Source organism: Lepidochelys kempii, chromosome 3, assembly GCF_965140285.1.
Source record: "Lepidochelys kempii isolate rLepKem1 chromosome 3, rLepKem1.hap1, whole genome shotgun sequence".
Lineage (NCBI taxonomy): Eukaryota > Metazoa > Chordata > Testudines > Cheloniidae > Lepidochelys > Lepidochelys kempii.
The window spans coordinates 173,925,545-173,940,349 of NC_136382.1; the positions used below are offsets into that span (position 1 = coordinate 173,925,545).

The 14,805-nt window shown below is 42.1% G+C and overlaps 1 protein-coding gene across 11 annotated transcripts in view; it reads left to right on the forward strand.

Annotated features, from left to right (window-relative positions):
- ABCG8 (ATP binding cassette subfamily G member 8) overlaps window positions 1–14,805 on the forward strand; it is a 51,246-nt gene that overhangs the window by 25,131 nt on the left and 11,310 nt on the right. For 10 of the 11 annotated variants that reach the window (XR_013635586.1, XR_013635585.1, XM_073339089.2 and 7 more), the window contains 10 exons: window positions 570–721; window positions 959–1,254; window positions 2,611–2,721; window positions 3,558–3,714; window positions 5,843–6,081; window positions 6,506–6,638; window positions 9,223–9,492; window positions 12,480–12,645; window positions 12,749–12,841; window positions 14,508–14,707. Coding sequence is in view for 9 of the 11 variants with exons in the window: in XM_073339089.2 (XP_073195190.1) it covers window positions 1,183–1,254; window positions 2,611–2,721; window positions 3,558–3,714; window positions 5,843–6,081; window positions 6,506–6,638; window positions 9,223–9,492; window positions 12,480–12,645; window positions 12,749–12,841; window positions 14,508–14,707 (1,441 nt within the window). In the remaining 2 variants the exon portion in view is untranslated. Of the gene's footprint in view, window positions 1–133; window positions 722–958; window positions 1,255–2,610; window positions 2,722–3,557; window positions 3,715–5,842; window positions 6,082–6,505; window positions 6,639–9,222; window positions 9,493–12,479; window positions 12,646–12,748; window positions 12,842–14,507; window positions 14,708–14,805 lie in introns of all 11 variants that reach the window. The other variant, XM_073339090.2, reaches the window with a different exon arrangement.

Consider the following 14,805-nt stretch of genomic DNA (forward strand, 5'->3'; position numbering starts at 1 on the left):
ATTTATTGTGAGCTCTTTAATTGTAAGGATGAGGGTGTTAGACCTTTAACAAAACCACTGAAATTAAATAGAAATTAACAAAAAAACAAAGTTTTAAACAGACTTGACTAAAAATCCCTTCCCCTTTTAATAGCTCATTTTGTTCCGTATTGGCTCTGTTGGCGTCCCTAGTTCACGAGCTCTCCAGTCATATCAGAGTCTTCCAGCCAAGACAGAAGCTTAAATGTCTAAAAACAAGCAAAAGAAATGAAACCACAACCCTTTCAGGCTTTCTTTATATATCCTTCGGAGACCTTCTTTAAAGAATCACTTATGAAATCTTCAGAAAGCAGAATCACTCCTTACTCTCAGGAAAATATAGTCTTAATTACAAGACAGAGAGGACCAAATTCATCCTAGGTGTCTCCCTTCACTGGACTAAGACTAAGGTCCATCATCTTCAAACTATATCCCTGTTACTATTATGCTATAAATTAAGGGAAGTCTTATCCCTGTGGTCTGAGGATTAGTGCTATTGCAGAGTCCCAGCTTACATTGCTGATCCTTACTAGCTTTACCTGACTGTGTAGGAGATTCCATGGACGCTGACACTGTTATGTGGAATCACAACAGACATCCTTTCTTCTGCTCTGGAACCCCAGCTGCTCCTTTCCATCTCGGTAGGCTGCATCATCCTCAGGCAGACTGGACACTTTACTTAAATCACCTTCTCAACCAGCTGGTAAGTCCGCTAATTCAAGTAAGTTGCTTGAATCACCAAGTTGCTACCTCATTAATGAAGAGGGTATAGCTTCACTCTGCCAGTAGTCCACAGGATCAGTCATGGTCCCAGCCTTATTTCTACACCCAGGAAATTACTCGACAGAAAGCTGAGTAGCTCTCAGTTCACTTTTCCTTTCTTCTCCTTTCCAAGCACAGTTGACAGATTAGCCATAACTATTATCTGATTAACCTTTAGCCTGAGCTGTTACTATCCCAGAAAAGGAGAACATTACCCCATCTACAGAGACATGTAGACCAGAGAGACCCGGAGTGTCAGGAGAAACACCAGCTATATTCGTGTAGAGGGGTCTTGGAAGGGGATCAAGCTCAAAACCAAGAGGAGAAGGATTTCCACAGTAAGCACAGTATTTAAAAACAGAAAAGAAAGTGGCAATACGGAGAGAAAACTCCATCACAAATATGAAAGAAATGACTGAAAAAGTCCCATCGGAGCATGCCATTGGGAGCCAGGATACAGATCTGGATTTGTCGGTGAGTGGAGCTCATACAGAACTGAAGGGGAAACTCCTGCAGACAGTATTTAGCACTAGATATATGAAACAGCAAATTGGATTTGACGTATAGTGTCCTCCATCTGCATGTGAATGTGGAATGAAGGCAATATATAGCCCTTAGAGAAGCAACATGGGCTGGTGGTCAAGGCGCTTGATTGGGACACATGAAATCTGGGTTCTATTCTGGGTTTTGCCACAGACTTCTGGTGCAAACTTGTGTTTTAGTCCTCCCAGCTGTAAAGAAGGGATAATATAACTTCCACACCACACAAAGGAGTGCTGGGAGGATAAATGCATTAACATGCAAAAGGCACTCAGATATCAGTGGTGGGGGCCATATACATACTAAAATTAACTAAATGCATTTGCTGGGGAGTGTTACTATATAGAAAGTGACTTTAATATACTTTTCTGTTATGAGAAGCTGCTGTTTGAAATTGTTTTAGCAATTGTGGGTGGTTTCTGTATTGTTTCTATGAATAGTATGTGCCTTGATTTACGGGCTCAGTTTTGCAGTGCTATCTATCTGGACTCAAAGGGTTAAGTCAGACCTGATCTGAAGTTTGGCTGTATGCAGAAAGTGCAGACAGTTACTTTAGATAAGCCCAATCAACATATTCCAAAGATAATACATGTGTGAATTCCTTTGAAGCTTCACCTCCAACCAATGTCTGGCTCAGAACAGGGATAGATTGGAGGGGAATAAACCGGTCTGTCCAGATCATGGCAAATGAAGGGACGTGGAGAGGATAGTCTTGGGGGAGGAGGGGGAAATCAGGAATAAAGACTGGATGAAGACTGGGCCCATGGCTCAAAGGAAAAAGGAAGCTTCTGGAAGAGGACAGGGAGTTAGAAGTAGGAACTGCAGGCATGCAGGTTCTCCCCCACTTAAGGCTGAAGACTGCCTGGGCTAAACAGGACCTGCTTAACTATGTAAGGAGAAGCTAAAAATAAAAATTTCAAAACTTCTTGTGCATTTTTGCTCAGAAATAGGACCAAGGTTGAATGAAATTGGGTCCATTTTCATTTTGAAAGTGGTCATGTTTAAGTCCAGACAAAAAACAAACAAGCAAGCAAACAAATGAACAAAAAACTCACCACATATTCCTTTGAATTGCACTTTGAGTTTTTCACACCCTCGTAGTGCAGAGTAATTTTCCAGGTACTAGACAGAGGTAACTCATTTCAACTCTTTACATTTTGTGCTATAGTAACTAAATCAATTGTACTATTATTACACATTGAAAGCATTTCCCTTGCTGCCTCTCATTTTTTAAATGCTGTTTAGAGAGAGAGAAGTGAGTTGTAATTAATTTTCTAATAATTCCTATAGGCAAAGAGGAGATTCAGAGACAGTATTTTTTGCTCTGAAGAGGATAACAATCTGTATTTCACCTACAGTGGCAAATCAAATGTCCTAGAGGTCAGAGAGCTCAACTACCAGGTACAAGGTCTACTTTATCTTGCTAATGTATACAACAATTTCCTGCTTGTAACATTTAGACACTGTAAAAAGTAACGTGAGTTAAATTACATATAGCAACTGGGACCTTATCTTACAGTTGTTGTACACACAAACATCATTGAAGCCGTGGAAGTTTTGGGTGCATGGTAAATATAGGATCAGGTCCTTGGCTGCATTTTAAATAGTGGGCTAGAAAGATCCTCAGTTGCAGCTGAGATATACTTCACACCGCTAAGGGGTGGGACAGCCACCTTAGTGTTCTCCTGATCTGGGCAGACTCAAGGCAGCTTGAAGTTACGCCTAGATGACCAAAATCCAGGGGGCTACTGTGGCAGCTGGGGATCACCAGCGTGAAGGGTTATGTCTCCTTTCTCTCAGGAACATACCCTACGCTGGACAGAGAGTTGCAAAATACTAAATAGCTGCCGCAGACCTCACAAATCATGCCCGTTGATTTAACAAGAAGAAATTCAGTTTGCAAAGGGTTAATGCTTTGTGTATATTTGGTAAAGGGCAGGGCAGTATTTGCATTTTCAAACAGACAAATACACAGTATCTTTTATTTTAGAGAGACAGACAGATATTTGGTAATCAAACAGTTTGGCAATCAATCAGTGATAAGAAAGAATATATGGAAACAATGCATGGTTGGCAAATGGAATTAGCTAAAACGTAGTTTTGAGAATTTGCATCAGGTTGGTTGCAGCTATTTTCATGCATTTTCCACTTTGTAATATCTTAATTTTTAAAAAATATTTATTGCTACAGTATTGACTTTCTGAATGGAGGGCTTTTTTTCTATTTATTTACATTAGGTTAACATGGCATCTCAGATTCCCTGGTATGAGAGCCTAGCAGAGATGAAAATGCCTTGGATGTGGAACACAGGCCCAGATTCCCATGTGCCAGCAATCCAGAATCTGAACTTTAAAGTTCAAAGTGGCCAGATGCTAGCTATTATAGGAAGCTCTGGTAGGACTGAAAGCTTTACTGCATTGACCAAGCCTTTACAATAAAATATACAATAGATGACAACAGCACTACTGAATGCCAAAGGATATATAACCATCCAACAGAGAAACACTCCCTAGAAATATATGTTATACATCGCTGCAGTATGCTCATAAAAAATATATGGTGGGCCCCCAGCAGAAGACAGTTAGATTTTGTTTGGGAAAGAATTTTTGTCATGATTTGTACATATGCTTGCCACACAGTTTCTTAAAGGATGGTTTTTCATCATTTGATTTTATGGGCCAGATTTCCTGGGTCTGCCTGGAACAATGCAAGGTGCCCGCAGTCCCTGCGCTGCTGGGAGTGAAGGGGCCTTGCACTGGCTGGCCCACCTCCAAAAGTGAGCGATCAACAGCTCTGACCAGAATACATAGCTACCCTGACCTCAGCCAGCGCTGAGCGTGTGCCATGGCAGTACTACCACCTTATGTCCACAGCCTGTCTTACTGCAGAGGTCAGTGGCATTTCCTCCATAATTCACCTGCTTCCTGGAGTTGTCTGGGTCTGAGATTTGCTTTCAAAACAAAGTTGTACCTTGGGAATCCTCCCTGATAAAAGAGCTTTGGATGGAACAATATTATATTGCTGTGTATTTGTTAAGTAGCTTACAGGGAGCACAAACCCCATTCACCTAACTGGTCTTAAACAGTTTAAAAAAAAGTTTATTAACTATTTTATCAAATACTTTAGTGAGGTTGGTCAAAATTTCTGAGGGGTTTCACTTTATTGTTAGTAATCACTGTGTCAGTCACAAGTGGATTGATATATGGTTTGCAAATGGATGGATTTCTTTAAAACAAACACCTACATAAAAACCCCTCAAATCATCAAGCAGGGCATTAATCTTCTAAAATGAAGAGCAGCAATATATGAAATAATAAAATAATAATAATTAATAATGAAGGAACTGTGTGCATGTTTACAAACTATATCGCACAACATGAGAGAACAAGACATTTGTTATTTCCAAATGTCATTTTGCTTCCATTATTTTAGTCTTGTTCCCCCTAAGTGTGAGCCAATATTGCATTGTTTAAAAACACCATATTTATTCATGTTCACAATTCATTCCACAAAACAAGCTTATAATACAAATTTAGGCCAAGTCCTGCAATCAGATCCAGTAGTGTGGACCCTATGTCCATGCAGAACACCCTGAGGCCAATGGGACTACTCCTGTGCCTAAAGTTAAGCCTGTGTAAAAGGTGTTTTGCTGGATCAGGGACAGAATTCTCAAGTCACCACACGATCAAGACCATGGTGAGCCAAAAATATGTGTAATTACATATGTGGTAAACTTCAGTTCATAACTTTGTTATGGGGGGGGGTAGGGTTGGGTTTTTAAGATTTCAGGCATCTTTGGAATTCAATTAGTGCCATTCCTTATGAGGCAGCAGTCTCGCTGGTAGTCGTCTAGCCCAGTGGCTCTCAACCTTTCCAGACTACTGTACAGTACTGCTTTCAGGAGTCTGATTTGTCTTGCGTACCCCCCAAGTTTCACTTCACCTAAAAACCACTTGCTTATAAAATCAGTCAGAAAAATACAACAGTATCACAGCACACTATTACTGAAAAATTGTTTACTTTTTAATTTTTTCCATATAATTATAAAATTAATCAATTGGAATATTCAGCATATAATATATAGAGCAATATAAACAAGTTTTTGCCCATATGAAATTTTAGTTTGTACTGACTTTTCCAGTGTCTTATGTAGCCTGTTGTAAAACTAGGCAAATATCTAGATGAGTTGATGTACTCTCTGGAAGACTTCTGCGTACCCCCCAGGGGAAAGCATACCCCTGGCTGAGAACCACTGCTCTAGCCTAAGAGCTCACATTATAACTTCTAAAGATGTCCTAAACCTTTGGCTCAAAACAAACAGTCAAACTTGAACTCAGGTCTCCTTCACAGGCTGTTCTCCTTCGGGGTTCTAAAATAAGCTACAGAGAGGGCTTAGGATAGGGGTGAATATGGAGGCACATGAATGTGGCAAAAACATTTGCCTCATTTTTGTGACCAAATGGAACTGCTCTAGAACTTGACCCAGAGAGATTTTTAACTTTTTAAATTATGATTTTTCTAGCCTGTGGAAAAACATCCTTACTTGATGTGATAACCTGTCGAGATCACGGTGGCAAAATTAAGTCTGGCCAAATCATAATCAATGGACAACCCAGTACTCACCAGCTTGTTAAGAAATGCATTGCACATGTGCGGCAGGATGATCGACTACTACCCAGCCTAACTGTCAAAGAAACATTATTATTCGTTGCAAAACTGCGGCTCCCGAAGACTTTTTCAGACTCACAAAGGGAAAAAAGGGTAATTAGAGCTGCTGGGGAAAAAATAAAGTTGTCAAAAATGCATTTGACATAATTATCCAAGTATGTTTGGGGTAAGAACAGCTAAATTGAACTGGGCATTTGTTGTGTAAGTCATAAAGTCTAAAGTTTGATTTGTCTATTTTTGCTTATAAATAGGTTTTAATTTTTTTTGCTCCCAGATAGAAGGCTGCAGTTGTTCCAAATGGCAATTTAGGGAAAGCTTTATGGGAGCTAAAATGAGAAATGAATTGCTGAATTTTTAGAAAATGTTGCCTCTGAGAAAGTCAAGGTTTGTTTTAAATGGCTATTGATCAGATAGCACAGTAATATTTGAATGACGATTAAAGCCAAACGTAATTTTGGACTGTGCATTATACTTAATGATTAAACAACTAACCCTTGCTTTATTCTGGAACCACCAGGTAGAAGATGTTATAGCAGAACTGCGGTTACGACAGTGTGCAAACACAAGAGTAGGGAATGAATACATCCGAGGTGTGTCGGGGGGAGAAAGGCGAAGGGTAAGCATTGGAGTGCAGCTGCTGTGGAATCCTGGTGAGCATAAAGTCATTCATCTTAATTAAACCACAAAACCAGATGGGGGAGGAGGGGGTTTACATTAGTAAGGGAAATATTCCTCCCCCCCCCCACTGGCTGCAGCAATTGTGCCTATTTACATTAAATACAAGCAAGGAATATTATTTACTTGGACATTAGTGGCTTTATTATGCAGTTTATTGACCTAATCTGCTCCCATTTAAGTCACCATAAGAATTTCTGTTAACTTCAGTGGCATCAGAATCAGAACCTATATCTTGTAATCTCTTTTCCAGTGTTATGTGCCCAGTCTTTCAAACGCCTGTGCACACTAGTAGTCCTGTTGACTTCAGCTGGGCTACTTGTGAGAGTAAAGATTATGTTAGTAACAATCTGTAGGATCAGGGTACTAGATGGTAATCTCAGTGCCTGTGGCTACACTAGGATTTTTCAGATTTGTAAATTACCCCAGGCAGTGAAAACTGCAATGCAGAGAAAACTCAGGCAGGCTCAGTTGTTCTTTACACCTGTTCTCACCAGCCAACATGGTTGTAATAAAGCCTAATCCATGTGTACATTGAAGTTTCTATCAGTACCCTTGCCTTCTTCAGGAAACATGGGTCTGAATATTCCCAGTGTAGATAAGGCTATTTTTTCCACAATTACAGGAAAGGCAAAAAAATGTTTTTCAGCATGTGCTGCTCAGGAAAAGAGGTATGTATTAATGCAAAACATTTTCTGTTTCCAGGAAAAGAAAAATTAAATACAATTTTTTCCTTTTAGCACTTCAAACTCTATATTTACTCATAATAAGCTCTTCAGGGCAGGAACCATGGTCCAGATCCTCAAAGGGTTTTAGGTGGGAGCTACATGCCTAAATATCTTTTAGGATCTAGGTCCATGATTTTGTGTGTGCCTGTACAGCACTTGATACTACTTAGGGCCACTCGGTGCTATGGTAATATAAATAGTGAATAATACCAGGTCTCAAAATGTTTGACATTATCTCACTTGAGTTTTCAACAACCAGTTGCAAAGAAACCTTCAGATAGAAAATATTAATGTAGAACTTATTTCTCCTCTCTTCACTTTCATGCTCCTATTTTTTTTTATTTTATTTTTTATAACTTTGGCTCTCTGGTTTTGAGGCCTTTACACACCCTGACACTGTGTGACTCAATGCAAGTGGTCTGAACACATAGAATATGAGTAGAAGTATTACCGTAAACTCTAACCACACTGAATCTACCTCTCATGTAACATACACTAACTCCTCGTTTAATGTTGTAGTTAAGTTCCTGAAAAATGCAACTTTGAGAGAAATGATATTAAACGAATCCAATTTCCCCATAAGAATTAATGTAAATAGGGGGGTTAGGTTCCAGGGAAATTTTTTTCACCAAACAAAAGACTATATTATATATATATGTACAGCATAAGTTTTAAACGATTTAATACTGTACACAACAATGGTGATTGTGAAGCTTGGTTGAGGTGGTGGAGTCAGAGGGTGGGATATTTCCCAGGGAATGCCTTCCTGCTAAATGATGAACTAGCACTCGGCAGAGCCCTCAAGGGTTAACTCGTTGTTAATGTAGTCTCACACTCTACAAGGCAGCACAAATGAAGGGAGACAGAGACAGAGACACACACCCTGTGTGTGGGAGAGAGAGATGAGCATTGCCCCTTTAAGTATGCTGACCGCACTCTAAGTACACTGCCTTTTTAAGTAGATCAGGAAATTGAGAAAGCAGCTGCAACCAGCAAGCTCCCTCCATCCTGAGCCCTGCTGTCTGCCCCCCTCCCCCCCGCCCTGCTCAGTGGAGATGGGATAAACAGGAGCAGGGAGGGGGACACCCTGACATTAGCCCCCGTCTTCCCCACACCCCTGCACAGCAAGCAGGAGGCTCCCGGGAGCAGCTCCAAGGCAGAGGGTAGGAGCAGCACACAGCAGTGAGGGGGAGGGACACCTGAACTGCCCAGCAATTGATAGCCTGCTGGGCGACTGCTGCACAGGGAACTTAGGGGAGCCAATAGGGGGGCTGCTGGTCCAGGCTGGTTCCAAGCCCCCACCAGCTAGCTCCAACGGGCTGCTCTTCCTGCAAGCAGTGAACAAAGCAGGCAGCTGCCAAACAACATTATAAGGGAGCATTGTGCAACTTTAAACGAGCGTGTTCCCTAATTGACCAGCAACGTAACAACAAAACAACGTTAACCAGGACGACTTTAAGTAACAAGTTATTGTACATGGAAAGATACAGAACTGACTACTGTTACGTTCTTGTTTCTATTATATAAAGCTGGAAGTTAGGAGAAAAACATTGGAAATTAAAATATGGGGCCTAAATCTACTCCCATTGAAAGTCAATGCCAATTCTTATTGATTTCTGTGGGAGCAGGATTGGGACTACAGAAAATGGTTTGGTAATGTGGAGAAAGAACTTTAGGGAAGGGAATTTTCTCCTTGTTAAATAATATTTGATCTTGCTGCTTTAAAAAAAATCTTTAAAAATGTATAAATAAGATTTTACGTACTGGTACCATTTCACATGCAACACAAAATCAAACAATGCTTTCCATCATCGCCTTTTCTCTTTGACAGGAATACTGATACTTGATGAACCCACATCTGGACTAGATAGTTTTACTGCTCACAATCTTGTGATTACACTATCCAGGCTTGCCAGAGGAAACAGATTAGTTCTCCTCTCAGTTCACCAGCCCCGATCAGATATCTTCCAACTCTTCGATTTAGTTCTTCTGATGACCTCTGGAACTACCATCTATTCTGGAACAGCCCGGAACATGGTCCAATATTTCACAGAAATAGGCTATCCCTGCCCAAAATTCAGCAATCCTGCAGATTTCTATGGTTAGTATCAAATGTGATTAAACAAATACAAATGGGGTGCATGAAATCATTTATTTTCATAAGCTTATGTAATGCATTGATTTTTATTGAATTACATGTGGATACTGTCCGATAGGTGACTTATAAACCAATGCTGTATCAGAGCTTTTGTTATTCTTTGCTGGAGTAACAGTTTAAAAATAAGCAGAACTGTATGGCAAAACCAACCTTAAGTAACTGTGTATGTGACAATCCATCCACCCCTGCAAAGTATGGCTCATGTTTGTACTTGCTTTGTTTCACACACGGTTAGTCCCACATTTTACATGCTCTGGAGCTTTCTGCACCTAGTACAAAGTAAGGGACCCAATCAGTTGCTCTTCTTCAGAGATCTCTTTACCTTCTGGTTTCCAGGGTGGGAAACTGGTTTCCTAAGGTAAGTAACTTCACTACTTCCTGGGCGGGGGAGCATTATGGGGGCTATAGGAGTTCCCTGTTGTCCCTGTTGTGGGATACTTGGCGGGGGGGGGGGGGGGGAGCGAACTGCCAGTACTTTGTTCCTCTTGGCAAAGAAATCTGAAGTCACTGTCCCAGGTTCCTCCCTGGAGTTGCCAGTTTCTTGGAGGTGTTACTCCTGGCTTTGCCTGGCCCCTGCCCCAGTGGCTCAGAGGGCTATGTGCAGCTCAGGGAAAATCTTACCCTGCAGGACTCTGAGGCAGATGCTCAATCCTGTGGTCCCCAGTCGGCTGGGGCCCAGCGGACTTAGGCAGCCTTGCTGCAGGGTGACCCCTCTAGGTGTGTCTGGAGTTGTGCTGGGGGAGCTAGCTCCAGCACTCAGGGAAGGAAAGCTGCAGTCACCGGTAGAGGCCTGGACTTGGAGCACAATGAGGCTCTCCCCACCCCTGGGCTGCGCCCAGGGTGAACAGCACCTCCACCTGGGGAGACGCTGTCTCAGAGGCACTCTGGGAAGTCTCCCTGTCATTTGGCCTTCTCTAGGCAAGATCTTTGTGGTTGGTGTCCTTCAGGATGCTGACCACAGAGACGCTACCTTGAGTGTAGCCCTCCAAACACACTGGTGTCCACACATGCAGAACTATGGCTAGAGTGTCACTGGGCACGTCTCTAGTCCTCTCTCCTTGGCCACAAGGGCCTGTGAGTAGCAGCCAAACAGCAGCAGCCAGAACCCCCCTCCCATTAGCCTGGGGCAGCCTCCTTAGCTGGGCACCCGAAGTGTTCTCCAGCTGGTAGCAGCCAGATTCCCCAGCTCAGGTTCAGTAGCAGGGGCTGGAAGTAGGATTGCAAACCCTCTGGGATTGTCCTGGAGTCTCCAGCAATTAAAGATGAGTCTTTAATTAAAGATTATGTCATTTGATGAAACCTCCAGGCATATGTCCAACCAAAATTGGAACCCTAACTGGAAGACCAATTAGAACCTTCCATCTAGTCCAGGACAAGGAGTAACCAGACTTACCTGGCCACCAACCAGGGGTTTGCCAGAAGCAGTCAGGAGCACAACAATTCCTCTATTCCAGCAGCTCACTCCATGCGACGACCTTATTAGCCTTACACCAGGATATTTACTGCGAATTATTTAAATAATGGGTTGCATATTCATTAATATGCAACTAAGGGTTTGTATATTTGCTTAAATTCTCCAGATTTCTGATCCGTCAGCCTTAATGTGTATGGAGAAATGGAGTGTCTGAAGGATTCCAGCCCTTTTACTTGGGGGAAAATGGTGCTATAGCGGAGAAAAAAATAGTGTTTTAGTGGAGATTTTTCAAAAGCTTGTCTTTCATCCTGTCCTGTGTACAGGACACACTGGAGATATTTTGTGCTACTTGTCTCAAATCTGAATACTGTAAATTAGCTGATCACATCCTAAAGTGAGAGATCACATCCTAAATGTAATGTATTGTGTCTTCGTTCATGGAATAATCTGTTTAGACTGCCTGTGGACTCATGGAACAATCATGGTCAAATTAGCAGTTTATCTGCTCCTTGCCCTGAGCCTTGATCATCTGTTTATGCAGTGTAATTTATCATTCTGTAAACCATAGCTGGCCAAGCTTGTATGCCCCTATGCTCAACTTGATTGTTGAACTATGATTGTTTGGGCATTTGGATGTGATGGGATGGGATAACATTTGAACACTGCATCTGATCAATTCCAGAATTTTAGCAAATGTTCTATGTATCAATGGGCAGAACCCTATTGATTTGGGGGGAAATTGGAAAACTGGAAGGAAGAAATGGGGACACACAGAGTCCTGATAGCTAGTTAGCAGACTTGTCCCCTTCAACCACCTCTGTAATTGTCTATAGAGCAAAGAACCTGTTGATGGCAGCCACTAACATATATCTCCCCATCTCAGTTTAAAATTTTGACACCCTGAATGACTTAGCTCCCAGACAGGTAAATAAATAAATAAGGATGGTTGAGGGGCAAGGGAAAAAAGGAGCACACACAGAATCCTGGTGGAGAAGAGAATGGGGGACCTTTATACAGGAGGAAGGGAGGCACATGGAGCCCTTGAAATGGGGAAGAAGAGGGTACAGTGGTAGAGGGGGAGGGAGCTGTTGGAGACACTCAGAGCCCCTGTATGTGACAAATAGGGCATGCAAGGGCAGACTAAGCCCTCTAGCCACTAGCTTGCATTCCCAAACTAGAAAAAAAAGTATTTATACCATAATAGTAAAATATAATGTTGTAGTGTCAACCTGAAAAGCATCCACTTTTTCCATCAGCAATTTGATAATGTTAATTCAGGATTTGCATGTTGTCTATAGAAAACTTAGGGAACACACTGCAGATACTGAAGTAATGGTATTGAGTTATGTAGAGCAATTGACAAACATTTTAAGAGTGACCACTGTCGCACCATATCATACATATGTGCTATAATTAGGTAGGTTCTATTGATGATGAAATTTATTACTAGCAATACATATATGAGTAAATTATCATATCTTAGGTATGTAGACCCATATCAGATAATGTCTTGCAGTTGATTTGACCAGCATTGATAACCGGAGCAAAGAGAAGGAGATGGAAAGTCAGAAAAGGGCAAGGTCACTTGCCACCTTGTTCTGGGAGAAGGTCAAAGATTTTGATGATTTCTTATGGAAAGCTAATGAAGGAGACTGTGTGACAACTGTTTACAGTGAACAAAGGTAAAATAATAATGTTATTTATAAAAAGAACGTGCTATGCTTGATCTGAAACAGTTTCTGAAATTGAGCTACTCCCGTTTTCTCTCTCTCTGCTTTTGAACAGTTCCCTTTTCACTCCAGAAGAGGTGATTAACATGCATTCCCATTCAACTGATCAGTTACCAGGTGGCTTAAAGCAGTTTACTGTATTATTAAGGTAATCTTATTTTGAAAAGAAACTGATGTCTTGCAGGAATAACATTTAAAAGTGCAAAGGAAATGAATGTTAAGAGAGAAGCATGAAGGGCAAGCTGAACATAGGCTGAAAGTCTGGAGAAAGCTGGTCATGGGTTTGTGTCACACTGGAATGTAGCAGTTGTTATATCAGATCTGACCATACGTCCATCCCATATCCTGCCACTCTTACTTCATTCTTCAGAGAAAGGCAGCCACACCTTTCCTTGATAAATCTAGCCAACTGCACCATGCTCCCCCAAGCAAGGGGATTCAAGAAATTTCATCAACTCATTTTGACTAAGACATCATGAGGCATGAGATTTGGGGGGGAGGGATAGCTCAGTGGTTTGAGCATTGGCCTGCTAAACCCAGGGTTGTGAGTTCAATCCTTGAGGGGGCCATTTAGGGATATGGGGCAAAAATTACGGATTGGTCCTGCTTTGAGCAGGGGGTTGGACTAGATGACCTCCTGAGGTCCCTTCCAACCCTGATATTCTATGATTCTATGATTTGTTTATCCTTATTTTAGCATGATTGTTACTGGTGGTGGCTGCTGTAGTTGGCTGTGACATTCACTAGTACTTTCACAATTACTCAAAAATTTTTAATTAATTGGCTTAATGCGTCTGGAGTACCACTACTATATGCTGGGTCAGTGATGGGCAAACTTTTTGGCCCGAGGGCCACATTGGGGAATAGAAACTGTATGGCGGGCCATGAATGCTCACAAAATTGGGGTTGGGGGTGGGGCTGGGGATGAGGTGTTTGGGGTGTAGTAGGAGGGTGCTTTGGGCTGGGACTGAGTGGTTTGGAGGGTGGGAGGGGGATCAGGGCTGGGGCAGGGGCAAAGGCTCTGGGGTGGGGCTGGGGATGAGAGGTTTGGGATGCAGGAGGCTGCTGGGATCAAGGGGTTTGGAGAGCAGGAGGGGGATCAGGGCTGGGGCAGGGAGTTGGGGCTTGGGAAGCTTAGGGGGTGCAGGTTCTGAGCTGCACTTACCTCAAGCGGCTCCTGGAAGCAGTGGCATGTCCCTTCTCCAGCTCCTATGCAGAGGTGCTGCCAGGCGGGTCTGCACTCTGCCCCATCTGCAGGCACTGCCCCTGCAGCTCCCATTGGAACGCGTAGAAGCTGGAGCGAGGCCATGCTGCGGCTTCCAGGAGCCTCGTTTTTACAGCCCCTGACCCTGTGCCTCGGCTGGAGTGGGGCCAAGCTGCGTGGTGTGGCTCACGGGGCGGATTCAGCCTGAGGGCCATAGTTTGCCCACCTCTGTGCTGGATCATGCCAGAATTATTTAACGGTGTTTCATTTATCTGTAAACAGGGATTCTGCTTTAGCTCACACGATTGGATCTATATTTTGGAGCTGGAGGATCTGATTTCTATCCCCACTTCTACCATGAATTTCCCAATGACCATGCTATCTAGAATGATGAAACATGAAGTGCTAGCTGGCCAGAGATTTGTTACAATAGTTTTGATTTGTACTATACATGTTCCTGTCTAAAAGGCCAAATTCTCGTCCCATCTGAAGTCAATGTGGTTCCATATGTGTCAATGATAAGAGAATCAGGCCAAATTATTTAAATGTAGTTTAACTGGCATTATTAGCTATTATAGTGTCTTACAGTCAGTGTTGTTGTTTTTCTTAGTCGTCAAATCTCCAGTGACTTCAGAGATCTTTCAACGTTATTAATCCATGGATCTGAGGCCCTTCTAATGTCATTATTAATTGGATTCTTATACTATGGTCATGAGAAAACCAAGCTATCTATTCAGGACACAGTAGCACTGTTGTTTATGATAGGTGCACTAATCCCCTTCACAGTGCTTTTGGATGTTATTGCAAAATGTAAGTGTCTGTCAGTTTTAGTGATAATGCTTTAAGACAATCAAACAAAATAATACTTAAATTGCTAATGAAAAATGTATTGATTATGGGCAGTTCTA